Source organism: Aspergillus nomiae (genome assembly GCF_001204775.2).
Source record: "Aspergillus nomiae NRRL 13137 chromosome Unknown contig00010, whole genome shotgun sequence".
Classification (NCBI taxonomy): domain Eukaryota; kingdom Fungi; phylum Ascomycota; class Eurotiomycetes; order Eurotiales; family Aspergillaceae; genus Aspergillus; species Aspergillus nomiae.
The window spans coordinates 119,001-143,399 of NW_015378065.1; the positions used below are offsets into that span (position 1 = coordinate 119,001).

Genomic DNA, 24,399 nt, shown 5'->3' on the forward strand with positions numbered 1-24,399 from the left:
GGGGCTAAATCGTAAAACATATGATTCCAGGCGAGTTCCAGTACCAACCAACTGGATTTACAGAAGCAACTACCTTCTTGCTCGAACGTCAGACCGGTAGTCGATACTGTGCAACAGCTCGAGTTGTTCATTTACCCTTTCTTGGCTGGAGACTTGCTCCGTCTGAGTCAGAAACGTCTATCTAAAGAAACCAGGAGAGACATTCTCCGACGCGCACTGCATGGCATAGCTGATATGCATGATAGGAATATCCTCCACAATGGAAAGTTGGAGCGCTCTAGTAGGCTGTTTTTGTTGCAGTACTGACCGTTAATGGACATAAAACCCGACAATATTCTGTTGACTTTTGAGGAAAGTGCCGAGGGTGATATAAATATCAAAGGGGTGAAAATCTCAGATCTCAAAGTTACAGTCATTGTGCCACATGGGAAGTGGCTAAGGGGCCCCCTTTGTGGGAATGCAATCTGGAGAAGCCTGAAAGCTGGTGCCGATCACGCCAGAACCAGGCATCAGATGTATTTTCTCTTGCAATTGTGGTATGTCTATTCTTCCCATCAACCTTGTTATTCCAGGAAGTTGCTAATACACGCTTTAGATGATCTACTTCATGGCCAATGAGATGGCCTTTTGCGTCAATGATGACCAGCTTGAGGCGGAAGACTCGTGGCGCTATATCCCTATGCCGACATATCTCTTACTTTGGGGATGAAGACGGTCTTACTGGGCTTCTCGAGCATATAGGGAAAGAAAATTCATTCTATGATCGTTTGGTAACTCTCGCCAGCAGTTTTACCGCGGGCAATCTCAGACAGCCTTTCAAGGACTGGGAATATGTGGAGCCTAGTCTCAGAGATCTGGTGGGTAAGATGACAAGTCTAGACCCGAGAAGGAGGATCACTGCGATAGAGGCGCTTCGCCACTCCTGGTTAAGCCAAAGCTTTGGAAAGTCTTAGCATGTTGTTGTGTTATTAGCGCTAAGAAAACCCCAACTATTGAATGGTCGGGGACACGGCCAGTAGCTGGTCTGGGTCAAGACTCGAATACAAGTTCTCAGCAGTGTTTGGGTATAAAACTTGAGAGTCTGGCGGTACTCCGCAAATTTCCTTATATCATTTGATTTTATTTCCCTTGCAAGGTTTTAATTCCAAAATCCTCCGGGACAGTATCTACGAAAGTGTCACCATAATTTTTCCATTGCAATGTCCTCAAGGCAAGCTCGACTAGACAGGTGGAAGCTTCGAGCCCTGGCATAAGGTCTATGGCGGATGTGGTTTGATTCTGGACCAATATATTCCTGAGGCTGACCCATGCTTGATGAGCCACTTTAAATCGAATACAAATTTAATCCAGACAACAATTATGGGGTGCTTTTATACGATGTTCGTTTGCTTGGATATTAAAAACGCCTGCTGCTTTAGTGGCATGGGCCGCTGTTCTACACTTGCCAAGCCTCCTTGTTGTGTACACCCCTACGCCTGGTTCCTGCATCTCTGCCTCACCGTAGCTTTTGATATCTTGACCTTTTAAAACTGAGTTAGTGGAAATACTACCACTAGATGAGCGGGCGAGATATTCTTTCACGAAGAACCGCGTCGAAACGCCACGTAAAATGAACCCAACCAGACGCTTACTGACGCGTTCACTTTCCTCACTTCGCAGAAAGCCTTTCCCAATCCCCCATCCCGGGCCTCTTTTGCCCCCAAACGAGCCCGTGGACGAAGAAAGATGTCCAGGATATAGCCCCACGAACTTCTATCCCGCGAAGCCTGGTGAGGTACTCGCCGATCGTTATCAGATCCTCGTCAAGGTTGGCTGGGGTACCACCTCTACCGTATGGTTTGCTCGTGATATGCGGGGGTATCGTCACTCTTATTTGTTATATAGATGCAAAATTGCTAAAACTACTTTAGAAATGAGGATGAACCGGAGGGCGTTGTAGCACTGAAGATAGCCAATACCAACTCACACGCAGCTGACGTCGCACGCGAAACTGAGCAGTACATCGCCGAGACAGAGTCATCCCATCGTGGACGTGCAGTTCTCCGAACATCTTCGGAATCCTTCGAGATTACTGGTCCAGAAGGAAGACATGTGTGTTTCGCATATGAGCCCATGAGGGAGCCCCTTTGGCTTTTTCAGAGGCGCTTCAAGGATGAGATGATCCCTCTTCCGATTATCAAGGCCTATATTTACATTCTTCTTGTGGGTATCGATTACCTTCATACGGAATGCAAGACAGTACATACGGGTGTGTAATTCTACCCCTGGTCGGTCCATCAAGCAATGCAAGTCAGGCTTATATGTCACGTAGATCTGAAGCTTGAGAATATTATGATCTCCTTTGAAGATCCAACGGTGATGGCTGACTTTATGAACGACCAATTCGATCAACCAATGGAATATAAAATAGACTCCATAGGTCGACCAGTATATCGGCGCCACAACGATTTTGGGCCCCTGAGACAACTCAGAAACATTATACCACAGATTGTTGATTTTGGACACTGTACAAGGCTCGATGATGATAGCTGGGGTATGTATCCTATCCAGCCAGAGCACTATCGCGCGCCAGAGGTAATCCTTGGTTGCGGTTGGAGGATGAGCACGGATATATGGAATTTGGGTGTTATTGTGCGTTCGCGCCCTACTGCTCTTTGCCAAATAACTAATACAATATCAGTTATGGGATCTGATTGAGGGCAAGGAATTATTCAGTCAAGTGCATGATGAGCAAGGCCAATACCAGGCAAAAGCGCATCTCGCAGAAATGATAGCCTTCCTCGGTCCCCCACCCCAAGACCTGATCGCAAGATATCGCTGGATGCTCGACTACCAATGGCCTCATCCTATCACAACGGCGGACGGTGCCGTCTACAAAAGCTGTGATCAATTCTTTGGGGGTCCGTTCTTTAATAGTGATGGTAATTGCATAGCCTGGATGGAGCCAGTTTATGGGCCTTGCTAACAAGCTCATAGGAGAGTTCTTACACAAGGACCTGATTCCATACAGAAACCTGGCAGATACACTCCCCTCCCTAGAAGAGAAGGAAAGAGAAAGCTTCTTGTCCTTCGTGAAATCCATGCTTGCCTGGGTCCCGGAGGAGAGGAAGACTGCGCGTGAATTGGCCGAGCATCCGTTTCTTCGACTAAAGTAAGCAAGCGCTGGCGCAGAGCATATCGATATCAGCAACCACAGGTATAATCGCCAACATCTGATCTCCACTTCAATGTGTACTATAACTAGGGCTACTAGCTCTTCTCTCTGCTCATCTATTGGTGTTAAATCTTACAACACGCATCTCCCCACAGTCATCAGTGTGTCCTGACGTAAAATTTCCGAGAAGAAAGTACATTTTGTATGCATGATAGTTGTCCAGTCGAGGCCAACCCCCGCATTACTTGGCATCCAGACAGGCAAGTCAACGCAGCGGAGGCCTTCCGAACCTAAGCTCGTATCAGCAGAGACGATCAAATAAGGTTGGCACAGACTCATGTGGATCACCCCGCAGTAGATGCGAATCATTTGAGGAAAGTTTATGCTGATAGGGATATCTTAGGAAAACCGTGGCTTCGATATTCGATTATAAGGAAGGTGTTTCCCTGAGCCCCGCAGACGAGGGCTATTTGACCTTCATTTATCTGCCATGCCACTCTAATACCTACAGAAGTCCCCAATTTCTTTTCAAACCCATTAAAATACCAACATAATAACATCTACACTCAAACCCTCCATAATGGACGTCCCCGGCATAGCCTAATAACCGGCGCGGCATCCGGCATCGGCCGCGCCTGCGCCAACACATTCGCGCGCGACGGCGCCAGCGGCATCGCCCTCCTCGACCTGGACAAAACAGCGCTAGAAGCCGTGCAAGCCGAAATCAACGCCCAACTCAGCCCGGATAAGACACCCCGCTGCCGCGTGGAAATCTACCCGGTCAACGTTACCGACGAAAACCGGGTAAACGAAGTGATCCAAAGCGCAGCGCAGACCTTCGGCCGACTCGACTACGTGGTCAACGCGGCCGGAATCGCAATGAAGCATCAGGGAGGCGCGGCATTCGCCGAAACGGCCGACTGGCAACGCATCCTCGACATCAATCTCACGGGCACGTTCTTCGTCCTGCGGGCCGCGGCGCGGGTCATGTTAACCCAGGAACCGATTCGGTCGAGTATTGATGGACGGCCGTTGCAGCGGGGGTCGATTGTGAATTTCTCGTCCATTCAGGGCGTCGCGGGCATCCCGTTGTCGACTGCCTATACGGCGACGAAACATGCTGTTATTGGGTTGACCAGGACGGCGTCCGAGGATTATGCCAAGGATGGGCTGAGGATTAATGCCATTTGTCCTGGCTATACGGAGACGCCGATGACGACCAAGTCACCATTGGTTTTGCAGGCGATGCAGGAGAGGGTGGCCACTGCTGTGCCGATGCAGCGCATGGGGGAGCCGAGGGAGATTGCTGACGGCGTGGTGTATCTTTCTGGGGGGAGGAGCTCGTTTGTTACGGGGACTGCGCTTTTTGTAGACGGGGGGTATACGCAGCGTTAGTTATGATGCTATTCTTCTATATATCAATGAATGGGTATTAAAATATTCAAATGCTATATTCATGGTTGGCTGTTGTTATGACTTCCTATGCTACCGTAAAAGAAGCGTCCATTTTCATCAAATTAAGCCACGTTGCACTTATCCCATTCCCACAACGCTTCTCCCGCCAGATCCTCTCAACCCGGGCCAATGTCTCCCGGAACGAGGATAACCCACTTCGCCGCGCAGAGTCCTTGAACCATTTCGCAAACGACATCTGCAGCTCCACATCCTCAGCCTCACAGGCGGCGATAAACGCAGCCCAAATGAACCCAGCGGAGGCATGCAGCACACTGGGATCTGCACAGCGCGACAAACAGTCCCGCACGGCAATTACCTTCTGTTGGAGCATCGAGGCTTCCATATCATACACCCTGCGGTAGAAATAGATAGACAGAGCGTCATACATTGCATCGAGCATATTGCTCACATGCTCATCAACGTGCGCCTGAGTCGGTCGCTCGAGGTTATTAATCCGTCTTTCGATTGCCTTCGCCCGGCTCGAAAAGTCTTTCAGCGTAAGAGGGTTCGACAGGTCATGGCTCTCTGCGATGTCCTTCTCCCTCCCGAGTCGAATCACCAACGATAACAGCAGGACCCATGGCTCCGGGACGCCGAAGATCTCGGGGTAGAGCGTTGCGGAGAAGATCCCGGGCCGTTCGAGATGCAGATCATTTTCCCCATCTTCCTGACTCTTCACCTCCAGCATCTCTTGGTCGAGATTCTCCCAGCCACGCAGCCGGAAGGAAAGGTCATCGCGACTATACTGTGCCAGACCGCTCGACTCAATAGACCGACGGAAGTAATTTCGTTGTCGTGAGTTCAAGCCGCCGGTGAAGGTACTCTCGTAGAAGAACCGCTCGAAGGCATAGCAGTGGTGGAGGAGTCGGACCTTCCTGGATTTCTTCCGCTGGAGGCCTCGCAGCCGGATCAGTCGTTCCGTTTCCAAGAAGAAATATTCCGTTTGGTCGCGGTCGACCGAGAACATTGACACATACACCATGGCCAGGAGCGCGATCATCGTGGACTTGTACTTGGCTGCCTTGGGCACGTCGTACGCGGTCCGCAGCATCAGTCTGGCGTGTTTCACCGCTTGCTGCTTGTATGCGTTGCCTTGGGCGAGCCACATCTGTGACTGCGAAAGCCCGCCCAGGCTGAAGGCGCTGATTGCGAGCGTGCCGTAGAACGCTGTTAGGCTGGCGTTGTCGAGGTCTTCGCCGAGCGTGAGCGCTGCTAGACACGTCTTGGCGTGCGGGATGAAGAGGATGTGCCATGGTGTTTTGGCGTGGCGGACGGGCGTCATCAGGCTGATGACTGTTGTTGTGTAGTGTTTTAGTAGGAGCATCACATCCTGGGGGACGGTTTTGCTGGTCGTCGTCAACGAGAAACAGGGGTTCGGTGGCGGTATTTGGGGTAGGTCAGCGCTCTGCAGCAGTTCTTGTTCTGCTGTCATAGGAAATCCCTGGAAATCAGATAGAGGTGCATTATTGAGCACGGCATCAATGCGACAAAGATTCATGGCCATGTCTTCTGTATCCGGTGATGTCGTGCTGGGCGCCTGCTCCGAGGGGCCAAATATTGACTCGATGATTTTTTGAGTACGCGGTGTTAAAGGGGGGTCTTCTGGGACTGTGAAATCATCGTCGAACCTAACCACGTCCTCTAGCGGGCTACTGGCAGATGGATCCGGTGTTTCTTCTGAGACCATATCCGGCGACGGCGCGGAAGGCAATGGACTCAATCTGAACGCCCCGAAAGGCCCGCAATCCACCTGAAGATCGCGGCAAGGAGCCGCCTTCTCGCACAGATCGTCGATGCGAGTCAGTAACTGCAGGGCCGACTCCGGCGGGACGCTTGACACGAGCCATTGGCTCATACGCTCTCGTTCGGCTTCTGTCAGCAAGGGCCGACGGAAGCGTCGTTCGTCCGTCGAGCCCTCAAAGTCAAAAAAGATGCCCTTCTCGTAGCCCGCACACACGAACCCGAAATACCGGCACATGGCGCATGTGGGGCGGCCTTCGTCGCATTTCACATGTCGGCTTCGACACTGTATACCACAGTCTGTCAGTTCCACGCAGAAGGACAGTGGGGGAGGCAATTGTTACCGTGGTGCACCCCCCGAATGACCGTGTTCGGGCGGGGTGGGCTTGTGTGCTTTGCTCGTCGGTTGCCGTGGCCATTCTGGGGGTGGAAGGTGTTCAATCGAGGTTAACTTCCTAATGCTCAGTGTGTGACTTGGTTATATCGTGTCGTGTCTTGCAAGCGGGGGGCGATAAGCCATGTGGGGAAGCTGGACGATTAGGAAGGTTATTGCGTCTTAGGGCCAAAGTCTAGATCCACATGACTCCTGGAAACCTTCCCAGAGAGCATCACCAGTCCAGACTGCGAGATAAGCTAGCATGCGTCTAGAAATAAGGAAACCTACACCTGCGTTGGTTTCCCCGTTGACAGGGTAGCCCCGCCATGGAGAATTTTGAAAGAGGAGTGTCTGTAATAAATTACTCTGGATAAGGCCGTAGATGATGTGAATGATAGTCTGAATATTGAATCCTCTTACTACTATTAGAGACAGCCCTTGTTATAGTGTTTGGGTAAAGCAATATGGCATCTTTCGAAAACAAAGTTGTACGTATCAATGAACCCACCAACTCCGGCATGTGCCACTGACGCATCCACTCGCACCAGATCGCCATAACCGGCGCAGCTCCGGCATGGGGCTTGCCACAGCGAAGCTACTCGCATCCCGTGGAGCAATTATCTCGCTGGCTGATATTAACGAAGCGGCAGTCAAGGCGGCTACCGAGTCATTGACCGGAAGCGATAAGCATATGTACACCGTGATCGATGTGCGCAGCAGCCAGTCAGTTGACTCGTGGATCAAATCAACAGTCGAAAGGTTGGGTAAGCTTGATGGTGCCGTTAATATGGCCGGAGTCATCACACCAGCCAAACCAATTACTGAAGAAACCGATGATACTTGGGACTTCAACTTTGCCGTGAATACACGAGGTGTCTTTTTCTGCTTGAGGGCCCAGTTGAAGGCAATGACTGCCGGTGGTAGCATTGTACGTCTGTTTGCAGAGCGTACCATGGATAAAGACATTTGCTAATATTCTAACCATAGGTTTCTGCGGCTAGCGCCTTTGGCCAGATGGGCTCCCCTGGTGTTGCTCCGTACTGCGCCAGTAAAGCAGCTGTGATTGGATTGACGAGAACGGCAGCGAAGGAAAATCAGCATATAAGAGTCAATTGTGTTGCGCCGGGTGAGGGCTATATCTACTCTGTTGTTTTTGCTGCTTCATAATGATGGTGCTAACTCGACTCAAGGCTCTGTAAACACGCCTATGTCTCAGGGAGAGAACCCGGAGGATGTGAAGCGCGGTCTGCAAGCAACGGTGCAAAAGCGACGGGCTGAGGCCAGTGAGATAGCTACTGTGATTGTGCATTTGTTGAGCGACGAGGCATCTTTTGTGACGGGAACTGTTTATAATGTTGATGGCGGATGGCTTTGCTGATGTACTGGAATCATGATGTCAAATTGAACATATTAGAACATAGTTACGCATCTTAGATCTTCATTTATGCATTTGTGCAACATTGATCGATTGCAAGGGTATTATTATTACGAGCTTCGCTAGACGAAATCCGATGTGTGTGTAATTAATAGTCCGACTATCTACAAAGTTAGACCTATTTTGCAGTTCAAACAGTAATTACAAAGGGCTCGTTAAGGGCGACATTTAAGAGCGTAATCATTCTAGAATTATTGAGGAAAGTATTAAAGAGGAAAATTCATAGCAGACATGGTCTCATTAAAGAAAATACTGTGCAATAATATCCTATGCGAAACTAGTCTACTCAAAGCGAACAACCTCGTGCAAATTTGAACCCTTCCCAACCAGCCGCTCTAGACTGCTGGCATCGTTTGCGATATTCAATGGCACTGCCTCCATATCGTGCCACACTCCTAACTGTCTTTCCTGGGACGTTTGTGTTGATTCCTGTCATCCAACTATCAATCTCGTTCGATAATGCCCCCTTACTACACTCGACCACATGCTCAGTCCACATGTCTGCAGCTTCCTCGGTTGCCTCAACTAAAGTGTAGCCCTTATTGTGACAAAACTGCAATAGCTGGTTCACAACCCGCACTGCGTGTTCAATACTCCGTGGAATATTTCCAAAAGGTTGGTGTGGGCCAAGCACCATGAACATGTTCGGGAAAGAAGGGGCCATCAGGCCAAGATAAGTGTACGGCCGATGGTCAAGCCAGACGGCACGCTTTCCTGTTTCACTGTTACTACTGGCAATGAGCGGTCGGTCATTCTTTCCATGCCACTCCACTGCATTGAAAGCACCAGTGATTGCATCAAAGCCGGTCGCATAAATCAGGATATCCAGCTCATGTTCCTTGCTGTCCGAAGTGAGGATTCCATTCGCAGTGACCCTTTCGATGGGCGTCTTTTGCAAATCGACTAGGTGAACGTTTGATTGATTGAATGCTTCAAAGTATCCGCTCTCCAGTGGCACCCGCCGCGTACCGAAGCCATGGTTCTTGGGGATCAGGCTCTCCGCCACGACGGGATCATGCACTCTTTCTCGAATCTTGCTCGCCATAAACTCAGAGTATAGTCTGTTCGCTTCGCGGTCAGTGTAAGTATCGCAGAATGTGCCTAGCCACTTAGAGAAGCCGGGTTCAGCATAGAGCTTCTCCCATAGGGAAATGCGCTCTTCCTGTGACACTTCGGAAGACTTGCGAGGGTCGGGTTGATGCAGGAAGCCGGTCGGTGTTGAGGCACAGCGCTGGAAGGTAGTGTCATATTCAGCTTTCACCTTCTCCATATCTTCGGGCGTGATCTTGGTGTTTCGGAGCGGGGCAGACCAATTAGCAGTTCGCTGGAACACGGTGAGCGATTTAATACTGGGCTCTTTGGATGTTTCTGTAATAGTTTGAATCCCGGTTGCTCCTGTGCCAATCACTCCGATTCGTTTGTCGGCGAAGTCGCGCTTCATGTCGAAATCCTTTGGCCAGCGCGACGTATGGAAAGACTGACCCTGGAAGTCTTTGATACCGGGGATCGCAGGTAGTGTCGGGCTGGATAGAACACCCAAGCAACTGATGAAGAAGCGCGCACGATAGTGAAAACCAGCCTCATCCACGAAAAGCCAAGTGCGTTCCGCATCCTGCCAATGTGCCGACTTGATTCGAGTGTTGAACTGAATATCCTTGTATAGGTCGTGTTTCTCGCAGACTCGCTCAATGTATTTCAGAGTATCCGGCTGTGCGGAGAAGGTCTCTTTCCAGTCCCATTCCTGCAAGAGTTCCTTGTCCCATGAGAACTGATAGGATATTGTTTCAGAGTCAAAGCGGGCACCTGGATAGCAATTCCAGAACCAGGTACCTCCAGCGCTTTCTCCAGCTTCGAGGACTTTGACGCTCAAGGAGGGAAGATTCTTCCGAACCTCGTGTAAACTGTAGATGCCCGAAAGGCCCGCGCCGATTATCAAGACGTCGTAGTTTTGCTCTCGTGGACCGATAGAACCCATTTCTGCTGGTATGTTTGACTGATGTTCTTGTGGTAGATGAGAAATTGCCAGATGGCCTGTTGATGCGGGGTCTATATGTTGTCTTTTATACTGTGGACTCTACCTATATTCCTGGCCCACACTGAGGAACGGAATCATGTGGCACACAACCTCAAGTAGGTGTTTGCTTCCACAAGATGGTGTCTCCTTCACTTTCCATCTGGCCTTGGTTGAGCCAAGCGGAGAAAAGATAAGACGCCAGCTCTAATGATGCATACTCGCCCAAAAAGGAAGGGCAACGCAGTCACGGGATGCGGAGACTTTCTCAACGCAGTTTGACTTTTGATTGGCCGCTCAGCCATCAATCAATACAGCGTCAATATGACAGTCTGGGGAAGGTCTTAGAAGTCATGTCCTTATCAAACAGAGATAAGGTCAGAAACAAGGCTGTTGCCTCATGATAAGCCAAGTCTCGTATCGGTAGAAGAGCCAGAGAGAGTATCATGCGCAGACCAGTAGATTCCATTTAAATCACAATGTAGCCCGGTCAAACAGTCCGTTTTAGGGTCTTTGACACCTATCCCTCCTCTTTTGCCTCTTTGACTAGACGTATTGTACTTATCCTCGCAATGACTGAGACCCCTGGTCTTCCACACGCTAATGAGGACAATCTTGGGAAGAAAGAGGCCCTTGATCTCGGAAAAGTCGAAAGTTGCTCAGCTGGCCAGCAATTCCAGTATGTTGAGCGGGCTGGGGTCAAAAGAAATATCAAGTCACGCCATGCTCAAATGATGGCTATTGGCGGTGCCATTGGCACGGGCTTCTTCGTTGGCGCTGGCCAGGCACTAGTAATTGGGGGACCCAGCTTCCTCCTCCTTGCCTATGGACTGATGTCTCTTCTTGTTTACGGCGTTTTCACTGCAGTGATTGAAATGAGCACGTACCTTCCCATCCCCGGGTCCTCGATTGCATACTACTGTAGCCGCTACGTCTCACCATCCCTTGGCTTTGCCTTAGGCTGGCTCTATTTCTACTCGTTCGGCATCATCGTCGCATACGAAATCACTGCGGCCAGCCTTGTCATCAACTACTGGCCAAACAACGTTCATATCGCCGTATGGGTCACCGTCGTTCTGGTCGTCATCATAGGTCTCAACCTCTGTCCAGTGGGTGTCTACGCAGAGGCCGAATTCTGGTTCGCGGGCATCAAAGTAGTCATGATCATTGGGATGATCATCCTATCTCTTGTCATCATGCTCGGCGGAGCGCCTACTCATGACCGACTTGGATTCCGTTACTGGAACGACCCTGGCGCAACGAACGCTTATATAGTCTCTGGAAGCGTCGGCCGCTTCACTTCCTTCCTCTACGTCTGGGTCTGGTCCGGCTTTTCCTTCTTCTTCGGCCCGGAGCTAATGGTATTCACGGGTGGAGAAATGCGGAATCCACGCAAGAACCTCCCCAAAGCATCCCGCCGATACTTCGGCCGCCTCGTTGTCTTCTACATCTTCGGAACCCTCTCCATGGGGGTCACCTGCCCCTCCAACGCCGAAGGCCTCACATCGAACACAGGCGATGCCAACGCGTCCCCATGGGTCATCGCAATCCGCAACGCCGGCATCAGCGTGCTCCCCTCCATCATCAACGCCTGCATCCTGACCAGCGCCTGGTCCGCCGGCAACGCCTACCTCTACATGTCGAGCCGCGCGCTCTACTCCCTCGCCGTCGCCGGCAACGCCCCCAAGATCTTCACCCGGTGCACCAGCTACGGGCTACCGATCTACGCCGTCCTAGCCAGCAGCTGCTTCACACTACTCGCCTATCTCAATGCCGGCTCGCAGGCCGGCGAGGTCTTCAACTGGTTCGTCAGTCTCACCAACACCTCCGGATACACCTCCTGGCTCATATGCTGCATTATCTTCCTGCGGTTCCGGAACGCCTGCGACGCCCAGGGTATCGTCATGCCTTATCGTTCGCGTATCCAGCCCGTCGCGGCTTGGATCTGTCTGTTCGTTTTCACCCTCCTGTTACTGTGTAATGGGTTTACTGTTTTCTTCCCCGGCCACTTTTCTGCTAGTGGGTTTTTGACGGCGTATCTTGGAATTCCCCTTTTCTTGGCTATTTATTTCGGGCATAGGTTGACCGTTGGGCGGAAGGATCCCTGGGTGTATAACCCGCAGGATGTGGATTTGAGATCCGGTGTTGATCGGGTTAATGCTGAGGCGGAGACGTGGGCTAGGATGGACGCTAGCAAGAAGGAAAGGAAGGGCACGTCGAATGTTTTTTGGAGAAAGGTTTCTTTGTTATGGTCGTGATTTGGGAAGTGATTCCTTGATGTGGTGTGTGTGTGTGTTAGGGCTAGTGTACTACTTTACTTCTATTTGTAACGAGATATGAGACTAATGAATTGGTATGCAATTTTATCCGATGAGACAACGATTCAATTAGGTAAATGATATATGAATGTAGTTAGGCATAGGATATACGGGGTGTTCTTTCGGAGGTTGGGTTTGTTATCGAAAGGATGAAGAGGGCTATACTACGACTTCGGGACTGCGGAATGGTCAACGGGTCTATAACATTGTTTAATCGCTAGCTGAATGAGAATATAAGATGCATCAAAATCGTTGCCTCCATTAGTCTTTTGAAAACCAAATCTATCTATCTATAGATCGCTTTTAAGCTATGTCCCATATCGCTTGACGAGTCTCTCTAGCATGGACCCTGTGCTAGAGACGCATTATGTTCATGACAAAGTCGTACCTTCTAGACAAGTATTCTAGAAGTTCTTGGTCTCGCCCTCCTTGAGCTTACCGGCACCAACGAGTCTCTTGGCCTCCTCAGCGTAGACGTTCTTGACGGCAGCAGCATCCTTGCCAGCAGCAGTAAGACGCTCAGCCAGACCGGCAAGCTCCTCGGCATCAATCTTGCCCATGATAAGCTCAACGTCGGTCAGAACGGAGTCGACCTGGGCGGCGGAGGCCTCGCCATCAGCGAAGTAGTTGACCTCCTTGACGGAGCCCTTGACAACACGCTTGTTCTTCTTGGTAGCGTTCTTAGCGGCCTCCTTGGCCTTCTTGTTCTTCTCACGCTCAGCCTTAGCGGCCTCCTCAGCATCCTTCTTGCGCTGTTCCTCTTCCAGACGAGCCTTCTCCTTCTCCTCAGCCAGACGCTTAGCCTCAGCCTCCTTCTCAAGACGCTTCTTGTCCTTGTCAGCACGAGCAGCCTTACGGAACTTCTTGATACGCTCATCCTGAGCAGCACAGTCGTCTACGAGCTTACGGAGACGAGCAGTGTCCTCGTTCTTGCGCTTGCGGCGGGCGTTGGCGTTCTTCTTCTCGGTGTGACGCTTCTGGTCACGGCTTTCGCCGTCATCGGGCACATCCTCATCGAGGTACTCAAACGAACGCCAGCTGTCGAAGTTGTACCAGAAGTTGTAGAAGTTGTCGACTTCCTCGAAGGTGCTGTTGTCATCACCCAACCTAGGGACGGGCTGGATTCTGGAGAAACGGCCCTCGGAGTCGAAGACACGGTTCCACAGCTTGTAGAAGTTACCCTTGGCAGCCTCCTTCTTGGTGGGGGGCTCAACATCGGCGGCTTCATCGACGGAGTCGAACTGACGACGCTTGACGGGGTCTGAGAGCACTTCGTGGGCCTTCTGGATACACTTGAAGAAGCTGTCGTTCTCGTCACGGTCACCCAGGGCGGCCTTCTTGTCGGGGTGGTGGCGCAGAACCTTCTTGCGGTGGGCACGCTTGATCTGCTCGGGGGTGGCGCGCCAACGGTACTTGGTAATACCAAGGACGGCGTAGTGATCTTGGCTCTGTGGAAGACATGTTAGAATATTGAACGTAAAAGGTACACATAGGCCATTGAACATACCTTCCAGTCCTTAGCGTCCCGAGACAGCATCATGGGGTCTTCGTCCTCGGAGATCTCGTCATCCTCCTCCTCTTCAGTCTTCTTGACGTTCTGCTGGGCCTGGATTCTCTCATCCTCGGAGAAGGTGCGGTGGTGACGCTTCTGGAGGGTTGTTAGCACCGATTCGATATATCGATATCTGATAGTGAGAGCCGCTAGGAACTCAACCACCGAATTTGGTAAAATGCACACATACTCTACGGGCGTGGGCCAAGAAGTGAGGGCCAACAGGCTCCAGATTCCGCTGGGTAGCACCAGAAAGAGTGCCGACGGCCTTGAAGCCCCCCTCAGCAGACCAACCCTCAGAAAGGGCGGGCAAAGAGACGTTGACAACTTGGACAGAAGTCATTTTGACTAAATCGAAGCAATTGTCTTGGATGTGCTTCGGGGAATTTAGAAGGGAAAGATACCCAGTGTTGTGTGCTGGCGATAAGAATGGGGGGGCTGATGGCAGAAAATTGAGACGCCGTTTTTATTTTTTCTGCCCCGACTTGCCGCTTTGGAAACTGCCAATCAGGCGGCGGGTGTTTCGGAGGTCATCGAAGGCGATGGATTGACCAGGCCAGGAACGAAGAACTTATCTCCTTTTCCCAACTTTGGACCCCAGAGTCTGGCACTAGTTATCGATTATAGCCTTCTTCTATAAAAGACCTTTGTCTTTATTATTTGGTTGGCTATTTGTGTCGTCGCATCGACTCAATTCCGTTATCGCCAAAATTTCGAATCATACTGCGATCGCCGCAAAGCCCGGGCTTTAACACAAAGAGAACTTATCAGACGATTATAGTCTTTTCTCGAGCAGCTTTCCATTCATAATACTTTATAAACAACAAAATGGCTGCCCCATCCCTTTCCGCCCGTGGCGCCTACCGTCAGATTCTCCGCGCTACCCGCATTGCCTTCCATGGTAAGTACTCTACTTCGCTTGATAATACTTTCTAAGGCTAACTATCACTCTCACAGAGGACACTCGTGTACTCCTCGCTGCTCGTCAAGAGGCCCGCCGCCAGTTCGACGAACATAAGCGCGTAGGCATCGATACGCCCATGCAGATCAACCATGCCATTGAAGTGGCCAGCATCTTGAAGCACAACATTGTACAAGGAGTAAAAGAGGAGGGCAACGAAGCCGCCAAGTGGGGTATGTCGTACCAGTTAAATCGCACAGTGGTTTACATACGTTGGATATCAATTGTGGCTAACCCTTACGGCTTCTAGAACTTCGGATTCACGATGATATCGAGCGTGGTGACAATGATTCGATCAAGCATGCGGGCAAGGATATCAAGATTCATAAGGCTTGTTCGGCATAAGTGTCGCTGAGTGGAAGTTTCCTACGAAGGATGCACATGATAACACCTGCATTTTTGCATTGTATTATAGTATACCCAACTTTTCTCTCCTTCGGCGTCTTTTGGGGTATTTCGATTGAAGATATGAATGTAACAAAGAGAAATAGACACACATAACAACGCCTGCTTTGAACATACAAGTAATGCCTCCTGATTCCCAAGAACAATATAAGGAGAAGTTATGGACATGTGAACGTGTAATTAATCACCAGACATACTGGTATATTGAACCTCGCCACTACCTGGGGGCGGGGCGACAGCGTAACTCCGGGGTTGGCCCTGTTTGCCCAGATCCTCGCCAGCAGCGGTGATCGCTTTGTTGCCTGAGCCCGAGGCTCTCACCGTCGGAGCGGCCGAGCGGCCTTCACGGGCGTACTTCATACGCTCTTCGCGATCCATGTTATCCAATGGCTTAGGCTTTCCCCAACGAATGCGTAATGGGCAGCCCTGAATGACAGCCTTGCCCTGACAATGCTTCGCAGCCGCCTCGGCAGCTTCGCGAGTAGCAAAGTTGATAAACGCCGAATGAGCGCGATGAGAGCAGACCAACGAGCGGAGCTGTCCAAACTGCGAGAAAAAGGTACGCAAAGTATGCTCGGGAAGGTCATCCTCAACACCGGTGGCAAAGAGGGACGTAACATTAGGATCCGCAGGCGGGAGAATATCCTCTTGGGAGGGTGGCAGTTGAGCCGTGCCGGGAAACGGACGACCAGCACGGCCACCACGCATATTTCCGCGTCCTCTTCCAGGTAAAGTCGTACCCCTCCTGCTCTCAGTCGTGCGGATGGGCCCTGGGCCATTGCCATAACGGCTGTGTACCACCGGCGCGTCTGTCGACGGTTTCTCGCTCTCCTCATCCTGCGGCGCCTCGAGTTGCCGAGGCTTTCTATAATAGGGTTCGCTGTTTGCTAGTCTCCTGAGGAGTTCTCGCGCCTTCTCATCTGTTTTCTCATACGCTTCGACCGCGCCTCGTCCTTCTTCGATTTCCTTCTCGTGCTCCTGGGCATAGTATTCACGGTTGATTGTGCTTTCGGGACCCGGGGCAACCATCTTCAGCGCGGCATCACGGACGACAATCGGCAGTCCAAATGACAAATCGAGCATGCAGCACTGACAACAATTCTTGAGGCGTGCGCATGTTAAGCAGATCGCGGTTCTCTTGGTGCGTGCCGTGCGGTCCGCCTTCCAGCGAAATATGGTGAAAGGGCGAGTGCACTTTTCAACTGTTAGCACAGCAGGATCTAAAGCAATGCAGAGCTCTGCAACCGGGGCTGACTTACAATTTTGCATTCTGCGCCATGGTCCTCCTTCAGCATCTGTACGTACGGATTATCGGGCAGGCAAGTTTCGCAAACAGAGGGAAAGTCGGTTGTCTCCCATCCTGATCGGTTCAAGTCTTGTTTGATCTGCGGAGGAGGCATATTGATGTGCTGCTATCCTAGCTCAAATGGCGCGGGGACCCAGAGCAAGCAGGATGTGAAGAGTTGGTGGCGTTCAATGACTGGCAAAAGAATGATTATCGATAGCAGCGTTTGTTCTAACTGTGGCTGGGTGTGGCTCAGGTGGCTACTTTGCTGACATAACGGTAGAGCCCCACGTGATAGGCTCGACGGAGCACGGAAGTTGGAAAATTTCGAGGTAAATGCGTATGTGGGGAGCTGCTCATCGATAAGAATCTATTATTGAAGATTAAGTGTCCAAGCGAACGTTGTTCAGGGTCCACCAGCAGCTGGCAACATCAAATCAAGGTGGATTCCAATCTCCATCGACATCGAATACGCGGAATACGACGGTTTCTCACATGTTCCTTCTCGAAGGGGTTTAACGCGGTGCCGGAAGAAGGTGTTTCCGGCGCGAGGGCCAGAACCCCGGATGGTCCCTTTCGGCCTAGCCTGCCGCTGCGTGGTTGGCTGGCCAGCTGATTGGCAGGGGAAGTGTCAAATCGTCGCAATTCCGCCTCCTTTCTTTTCGTCGATCTTGTTTGGTTGCTGAATTTATTTCGCTGCTCTATTTTTGACCTCTTCTTTTCTCATTTCCGTCTCTCTTCTTTTTTATTTGCTGCCTATCCGGCTACTTGGCTTCTTCCTTCCTTTCTTTTCTTCGTGAGTATAAATCACTCAGAAGTTCCCTGATCGGTCATTGCTGTCCTGCCGCATTCTCGTCATCACCAATCCACCCCTTTTTTAAACGTTCAACACAACTGAAGCCAATTGTTCATCACCATGGCCCCCGCTACTTTGGAACAAGAGAACCATACTCGTGATGCTGAGTTCAATCGCGTCCTCCATGGAAAATCCTCCCAGGCTCAGGGCGGCTTCGCTGCCATGCTTGGAGGAAAGGACGCCGCTGCGCAGAAGGCTGCGGTTGAGGAGTACTTCAAGCACTGGGATAACAAGGATGCCGCCGATGAGACTGATGATATTCGTGCGGTATGGAATACTTGGATTGTACAACTTGTATACATGTGGTCTAACGATTTTGACAGGCTCGCCGTGCCGAATATGCCACCTTGACCAGACAGTACGTATTTCGAGCCCAGCTTCATACCACTGATCTTTCTTCTAACATCCTTCAGTTACTACAACCTGGCGACCGATCTGTATGAATACGGCTGGGGTACCTCCTTCCATTTCTGCCGCTTTGCCCAGGGCGAGCCTTTCCACCAAGCCATTGCCCGTCATGAACACTACCTGGCTCACACCATGGGCATCAAGAGTGGTATGAAGGTCCTCGATGTTGGCTGCGGTGTTGGCGGTCCCGCGCGCGAGATTTGCAAATTCACCGATGCAACGTGGTCGGATTCAACAACAATGATTACCAGATTCAGCGTGCCACCCGCTATGCTGAGCGCGAGGGATTGAGCGACAAACTGAGCTTCGTCAAGGGTGACTTCATGCAAATGAGCTTCCCCGATAACTCGTTTGACGCTGTTTATGCCATCGAGCTACATGCCACGCTCCTGAGCTCGAGGGCGTTTATAAGGAGATCCTCCGTGTGCTGAAGCCTGGTGGTGTGTTTGGTGTTTACGAGTGGCTTATGACCGACGAATATGATAACGACAACGCCGAGCACCGCAAGATCCGTCTGGGTATCGAGCAGGGAGACGGTATCTCCAACATGGTTAAGGTGTCTGAGGGTCTTCAGGCCTTCAAGAACGCTGGCTTTGAGGTCCTTCACCATGAAGATCTGGCTGACCGCCCAGATGCTATTCCTTGGTACTACCCTCTTGCCGGATCGTTCAAGCACATGACCTCGCCTTGGGATTTCTTCACCATCGCTCGTATGACATGGTGGGGACGTGGCATCGCTCATCGCTTCGTCGGTGCTTTGGAAACGGTTGGGCTCGCCCCCAAGGGCACCCAGAAGACCGCCGACAGCTTGGCGGTGGCAGGAGACTGCCTCGTGGCGGGTGGTGAGAAGAAGCTCTTCACCCCCATGTACCTGATGGTTGGACGCAAGCCCGAGTGAATGCTTCTTAGAATTTGCATTATGTGAAACGTCTGTACAAATACCTCTTTCGTACCAGCATCCCACCTACAGACGTGGCGGAGTATCTTCTTTAATTCGGTGGTTTGTTTTCCACTGTTGACTTACTTTTCTTCCCCTTGTCATTATTATTACATACCGCCGTGGGACGCTATGCTTTTTTGTTTTCACCTCATGTGTTGTCCGACTTGGCGGACATGGGAATGCGCCATGGTGATGATCTTTTTCAGTTCGTATTTCCTTGCTCTCAACCAAAATGTGTTTCCATAGCCATTGGTCTGCCGCAGTAAAATTCTTATCATGTATTGATCAAAGATCTTGAGACGGGCAAGTTCCGTATAAAATCTACCAATTTCATACTAAGACTATGTTCATTACGTATATCCAGAAACACATAGGACTTCACAAGCGAACAGATGATTGCGGCGACCCCTATCCAATCATTATTTACGCGCCTCTTGTACAAGCGTTTGCAACGGTGAAGGGCGCTTGGGCCATCTATGTGTGGACTTCTCTGTACTTGATCTAGTTAGTGGTGTACATACATACGTGACATTATTCAAACCCAAATAAAGATAGGATACTCGCGTGCCTATGGCTGAGATAGTTGGTTAAAATCGTTTCAATAAAGTGTTGACCTCGAAGTGGAGAGGTTAAGCCATTAGCTTGAAGTGTGGCCCGAGATCCAGATCTGTTCCGCCAAAATATATATTGAATGTCTCCTACATGTGTTGGATTGGTTCCTCACATGCCCTTATAGATGTTTACAAATTATACCCACCTACTCACCCTGCAGCATTTCCCTACAATTGGTATTTTTGTTTTGATTTATCGCAAAGACCTGATAGAATATGATATTATGTAGCGCGACCAGACGGCCAGGTGAACCTCATGTGTATCCGGAGCACAGTAACCAAAAGAATGCATGTAATCACGGCACTACTACGAGGGAACCTGCAAGTCTCCTGTAGTTCCTATATCTTAGATCTGAACGTCCCAAGGTAAAAGAGGTGTGCATTGACTTGTATTTGACAGATCTACCGTGATGTCGCGTCGGTAACCCGGTGCAATCACCGATGGCAGATAAGATTCTCGGCCTTCGGGTTTTGAAGTGGAGACCAAGGTTAAACATTTTACTTTAAAATAAGGACGAGCCGTTGGGGTTCTGGTCGATATCAGCACTTTCCTCCAGGTTCGTTTTCCTGGGGTCAAGACCGTTGCGTCTTCAGTACCGCCCTCAGTTTACTATGTATTACCATATAACCTGTACAATTATAGCCTAGAGAGCAAGTCGAATTGTCACGGTTTCAAGCACTTGGCAAATAGACTCTCAGTACTATACGAGTTTCAATCTTTTCAAAGCTATTGGATAACGAATTCTCGGTCATTCCTCGGAGATCCACCCGAATGTAACCGTCCGTAAGCGGTATAACGCCGAAGTCGGTGGTGGAAGTATACCCAATTCTTTCTTCACCTTGACTCAGCCTGAAGAGAACTTCGATATTCCAGAATATATCCTCTGAAGTGCCTCTCCCACTTGGCGTCTGGTTTACCAATACATCCGTTTCTTCCTCTCCTTGCTCGTCTTCTCTAAGCGAGCCACCGTCCACAATGTCGCAGTCAGAAACAACACATTCGACCATCTCCCAAAGGGCACAGAGCGCCCTAGTAGCAGGCTCAAAGAACCTGATGTGGGACGTGGTGAACGACCTATGGTGTGAAAAGACGAACCCAAATGGATACGTGAATGTGGCGTTGCCGAGAATGTTCTGATGCACGATCACTTGCTGAGTTTCCTCAACCGGCAACTCGACTTGCCTGCTAAACTACTCACGTATAATGATGGCCCTACTGGGTCAGCAAGAGTAAAACGTGCTGTGTCCGCTTTTATCAACCGGCATTTTCGCCCCTTGCATGCGGTGGAGCCCAGTCATCTGTTCATTACCAACGGTGTTTCGTCGGCAATTGAGCACATGTCTTGGGCGATAACGGAACCTGGTGAGGGGATTCTTCTGGGAAGACCGTACTATGGGACGTTCATACCGGATATTTCACTGCGACCTGGAGCAACGGTTATCCCTGTGAGCTTCGATGACTGTGATCCGTTCAGTTTGGAGGCCGTCCAGAAGTATGAACAGGCACTGTTGAGTTTTCAGGAGACGACAGGACGGAAGGTAAAGGGACTGGCACTCTGTCATCCTCATAATCCACTGGGACGATGTTACCCCAGACATGTGCTTGTGAAGTTGATGGAACTCTGCCAGAAATACCAGATGCACTTTATTAGTGACGAGATATATGCGTTGTCCGTGTGGACGAATACCGTCGACGAGAGTCCGAAGCCTGTCGATTTCGAATCCTCCCTTTCACTCGATCTGACAGGCATCATTGATCCCCAGCTCGTTCATATCCTATGGGGCGTAAGCAAGGACTTTGGTGCGAATGGTCTCCGACTGGGCGTGATCATCTCACAAGCCAATCGTGACATGCTAATGGCATTACGAAATGTTGGCCTATATTCTTATGTATCGGGGGTCTCGGAACATCTGGTATCTCTCCTCCTTGAGGATGTCGATTTCACAGATGAATATATCCGGTTAAACCGCGAGAAGCTCTCGGAGAATTATTCTTTTGTTGCGAAGCAGCTCAAGAGCAACGGGATCGAGTATTCGACTGGAGCCAATGCTGCATTCTTTATTTGGATGAATCTGGGGAAGAAGTACCGCGAACTCCACCCTGAGGTCAAGGGCGATGAGGATGTTAGCGAAACGGTCATGGAACTGTTATTGCAGAAGAAAGTCTTCTTAGCTAGCGGCTCATTGTTCGGCTCGGAGCATGGCGGGTGGTATAGAATTGTCTTCTCACAGCCCCAAGAGTATCTGAGCGAGGCTGTGCGAAGAATTATGGCCGCACTAGAGGCCTAAGGTGGACTCCTCCTCATAACGGCGGCATTGCCGACCACAACAACATGCCTCTTAACTCAATACCGACTCATCAGAAAAGAGCCGAAGTTGCTGATCTAGAAAATAGACGAAAGAGGCTACAGCAAACCCACCAACTCCCTCTTGCAGGTATGATCCTATACTTCGGAGGAAACAAATACAACAGAGGGTATGTTAAGAGGACGTATATATAATAGGGCTTCGCAGAAACATCTTTAAACGGCTATAACTGAAGGCGAACTGGAGTGTTATCGTTTTTGTGCACGGAGTTGGAAAATCTATATGAAACTTTGCATAGTGCATCTCGAATTGCACTATGCTAGTCAATCTACGCTGGCGAATTACCCAACCCCCAACTGATACGAATGTCTGAGCCTACGACACGTTATGACGTCATCACCAAATAAAAGTTTACTGAAGTAGTTTATACTACTGTATTATAAAATCGAATCGTGGGTCCTCTGTGTATAGTTCTTGATATTCCATGTTGTGGCAGTGTCCGTCCACACCGCCGTTGCTCTTTCATTCGTCCTCGTCATGTGCCCGATCTCCGCCCAGCAGATATACACGAGTGGTAAGCCACGACTCCATGCAGGCGAGGCTTCAGGGATTGACAAGCCATGTCCCAATATGCCAGTACTGTGGGGAAGGTTTGTACAAATCGCGTCAGCTGTACACAAAATATAATTGGATCTTAAACAGGTGTGATGATTCTCCACCGGATACCTTCCGCTGTACACCTACTCCGTGAAGATGGTGGACCGACCCAATGAAAAACTCCCAAGGATACTTGGACAGCGAATCCTGTACTAGCCCGAGTGAAGTATTACTATAATTGGACCTAACCCTAATAATGTTAGCCTCGCAGTCCAATACAAGAATAGTAAATTGTACTGCGCAGTAGTTACAGTGTATGCAAGGTGCCTAATCACCCTATCGTGGAACACTTGTTCCGCATGGTGATTAGCCCGTCATATGCACAACCGCAGAACCGCAGAAGCGGCTCCAAGAACCAACGCTCTCCTCGTTTTGAACAATTTCTATCGCAAGGAACTATGGACAGTTGTATTCGATCCCAGGCATGCTCATATATAAAACCTTGTCCTTTGTCGAATCTTTTCCTTATATTCGTCATGCTTCAATTGCCAGTCTCATTCTAGCAAAAGTCGAATTACCTCTATTCCGTCTATCCAGTGCTGTCATTATGTCGTCCAATCCCTACTGCGGTACCTGGGCGGGTCCGTGGGTTAATAGGAGTGACGGCGAGAGTCATGCATTCCATATTGATGCAGATGCATTCAACATTTCGTCATTCATGTCCACGTACCTGAGAATGGCCCTTTCCCCCCAGATCTGAATGAAATTTCAGCCCAACCTTCACACGAAACAAGGTATACTGTGTGCTCTACCAGCCGTAGTAGTGGCGCGGACACTTGGACAGATAATGTTACGCCCTTGGACTTTGCAACAGCCGCGCCATCTGGCCTTCAGGCGATTGGCAATGAGGATCATTTCGCGTTTAACCCTCTTCTAATGAGCCCCAATACTGTTTCATCCATTCCGCAGCCTTCTATGGCAGTGGCAGTACCCAGAACCCGTTCTCGAAGACCGGATTCCCATCTTAGAGGATCGAACGCAAAGTATCTTTCCCTTCCCCATCTTGGTCCTGAGATGCAGAACTCACCAGCAGCAGTAGCGTACGCCGTGACGACACGATTAAATGCGAGTGGAAAGGCTGCACGTATACTGGTCTATTCGCCCGCAAGGCCGAGTTGAAGCGGCACGTCGAGACTCAGCATATCTCTCCGAGTTCCCATGAATGTCCCGAGCCGACCTGCATGAGAACGTTCAACCGCAGAGACAATCTGGACGAGCATCTGCGTCGGACCCACTTCCAGCGCCATTAAATTGTGTCTGAATGAGATTCACCAAGGAAGTCATTGGATGGTTTTCGGAATTTATTCAAGCCTTCAAGCCTTACAGGGGAAGCCAGTGGGAAATATGTTCGCCCTATCAAAGTCTGCTTGGCAATCCTCGATCATTACTAGCTGTCGGTCTATTGAATCATATACATGAGATCCAAGACGTCACTTAAGCCTTACAATGCAACCCTAGTCTCCTCACGACATTTGTTAATTATTCCTTCCTCTTGCTCAGTCCTAGTTCCCATCAAATCCAATGCTCTTGGTGCTTAGTGCCTCTATAGCGGAGCTGGCTATTACATAGGTATTTGCAAAGAATCAGTATCAATGCTATTGAGACTGCTATTGTTATTGCCGCGCATGTTGCTGTTTCCCACACCGAATGGCGCCAATCACACTATAACCCTCCTGGTGGCCCGGCTAGGAAAGGCATTGGAAGTGCAATATCAGGGCCATTTACACCAGCCAATCTCGAGGGTCGCTCAGCGCTCGACTCAAGCGCAGAGGCAGTACGATCAATACTGAGGCTATTCTGTACTACCCCAAGAGGAGCGAAGGTGCCGAGGCCACCCGTACTACCCTAAGCGCAGTGAGGATGTTGGAGCAATCCCCTACTACCCGAAACGCAACGAGGACGCTGAGGCTATCCCCTATTATCCTTGA

At 50.2% G+C, this 24,399-nt stretch overlaps 10 protein-coding genes across 10 annotated transcripts; 6 read left to right on the forward strand and 4 right to left on the reverse strand.

Annotated features, from left to right (window-relative positions):
• Positions 1-1,609: 1,609 nt before the first annotated feature.
• On the forward strand, positions 1,610-4,549 carry ANOM_001103 (uncharacterized protein; the record flags this gene model as incomplete). Its single annotated transcript, XM_015546360.1, has 7 exons — positions 1,610-1,857; positions 1,911-2,248; positions 2,312-2,427; positions 2,488-2,631; positions 2,681-2,921; positions 2,977-3,151; positions 3,754-4,549. 7 exons carry the CDS (start codon positions 1,610-1,612, stop codon positions 4,547-4,549), a joined length of 2,058 nt encoding a protein of 685 aa, XP_015411642.1.
• Positions 4,550-4,634: 85 nt separating this feature from the next.
• ANOM_001104 (Zn(II)2Cys6 transcription factor) lies at positions 4,635-6,768 on the reverse strand (the record flags this gene model as incomplete). The annotated part of the gene is made up of 2 exons (XM_015546361.1): positions 4,635-6,635; positions 6,694-6,768. 2 exons carry the CDS (start codon positions 6,766-6,768, stop codon positions 4,635-4,637), a joined length of 2,076 nt encoding a protein of 691 aa, XP_015411645.1.
• A 531-nt stretch (positions 6,769-7,299) lies between these two features.
• ANOM_001105 (SDR family NAD(P)-dependent oxidoreductase) lies at positions 7,300-8,103 on the forward strand (the record flags this gene model as incomplete). Its single annotated transcript, XM_015546362.1, has 3 exons — positions 7,300-7,653; positions 7,713-7,851; positions 7,916-8,103. 3 exons carry the CDS (start codon positions 7,300-7,302, stop codon positions 8,101-8,103), a joined length of 681 nt encoding a protein of 226 aa, XP_015411644.1.
• Positions 8,104-8,446: 343 nt separating this feature from the next.
• On the reverse strand, positions 8,447-10,135 carry ANOM_001106 (flavin-containing monooxygenase; the record flags this gene model as incomplete). Its single annotated transcript, XM_015546363.1, has 1 exon — positions 8,447-10,135. One exon carries the CDS (start codon positions 10,133-10,135, stop codon positions 8,447-8,449), a length of 1,689 nt encoding a protein of 562 aa, XP_015411647.1.
• Positions 10,136-10,743: 608 nt separating this feature from the next.
• Positions 10,744-12,429, forward strand: ANOM_001107 (proline permease PrnB; the record flags this gene model as incomplete). Its single annotated transcript, XM_015546364.1, has 1 exon — positions 10,744-12,429. One exon carries the CDS (start codon positions 10,744-10,746, stop codon positions 12,427-12,429), a length of 1,686 nt encoding a protein of 561 aa, XP_015411646.1.
• Positions 12,430-12,893: 464 nt separating this feature from the next.
• On the reverse strand, positions 12,894-14,384 carry ANOM_001108 (putative ribosome associated DnaJ chaperone Zuotin; the record flags this gene model as incomplete). Its single annotated transcript, XM_015546365.1, has 3 exons — positions 12,894-13,937; positions 13,997-14,137; positions 14,232-14,384. The coding sequence occupies 3 exons, from the start codon at positions 14,382-14,384 to the stop codon at positions 12,894-12,896; spliced, it is 1,338 nt and encodes a 445-aa protein (XP_015411639.1).
• A 485-nt stretch (positions 14,385-14,869) lies between these two features.
• Positions 14,870-15,347, forward strand: ANOM_001109 (LYR motif-containing protein; the record flags this gene model as incomplete). Its single annotated transcript, XM_015546366.1, has 3 exons — positions 14,870-14,942; positions 14,999-15,175; positions 15,253-15,347. 3 exons carry the CDS (start codon positions 14,870-14,872, stop codon positions 15,345-15,347), a joined length of 345 nt encoding a protein of 114 aa, XP_015411638.1.
• A 240-nt stretch (positions 15,348-15,587) lies between these two features.
• Positions 15,588-16,832, reverse strand: slt11 (Pre-mRNA-splicing factor ECM2; the record flags this gene model as incomplete). Its single annotated transcript, XM_015546367.1, has 2 exons — positions 16,667-16,832; positions 15,588-16,601 (listed from the first exon to the last, which is right to left on the reverse strand). Exons 1-2 carry the CDS (start codon positions 16,805-16,807, stop codon positions 15,588-15,590), a joined length of 1,155 nt encoding a protein of 384 aa, XP_015411606.1. The 5' UTR covers positions 16,808-16,832.
• A 534-nt stretch (positions 16,833-17,366) lies between these two features.
• On the forward strand, positions 17,367-18,854 carry erg6 (sterol 24-C-methyltransferase; the record flags this gene model as incomplete). Its single annotated transcript, XM_015546368.1, has 5 exons — positions 17,367-17,815; positions 17,872-17,906; positions 17,962-18,104; positions 18,155-18,271; positions 18,331-18,854. Coding segments are annotated over 5 exons (1,038 nt in total), but the record flags the coding sequence as incomplete, so codon positions are not given.
• Positions 18,855-20,483: 1,629 nt separating this feature from the next.
• ANOM_001112 (putative aminotransferase) lies at positions 20,484-21,796 on the forward strand (the record flags this gene model as incomplete). The annotated part of the gene is made up of 2 exons (XM_015546369.1): positions 20,484-20,587; positions 20,665-21,796. 2 exons carry the CDS (start codon positions 20,484-20,486, stop codon positions 21,794-21,796), a joined length of 1,236 nt encoding a protein of 411 aa, XP_015411604.1.
• Positions 21,797-24,399: the final 2,603 nt, after the last annotated feature.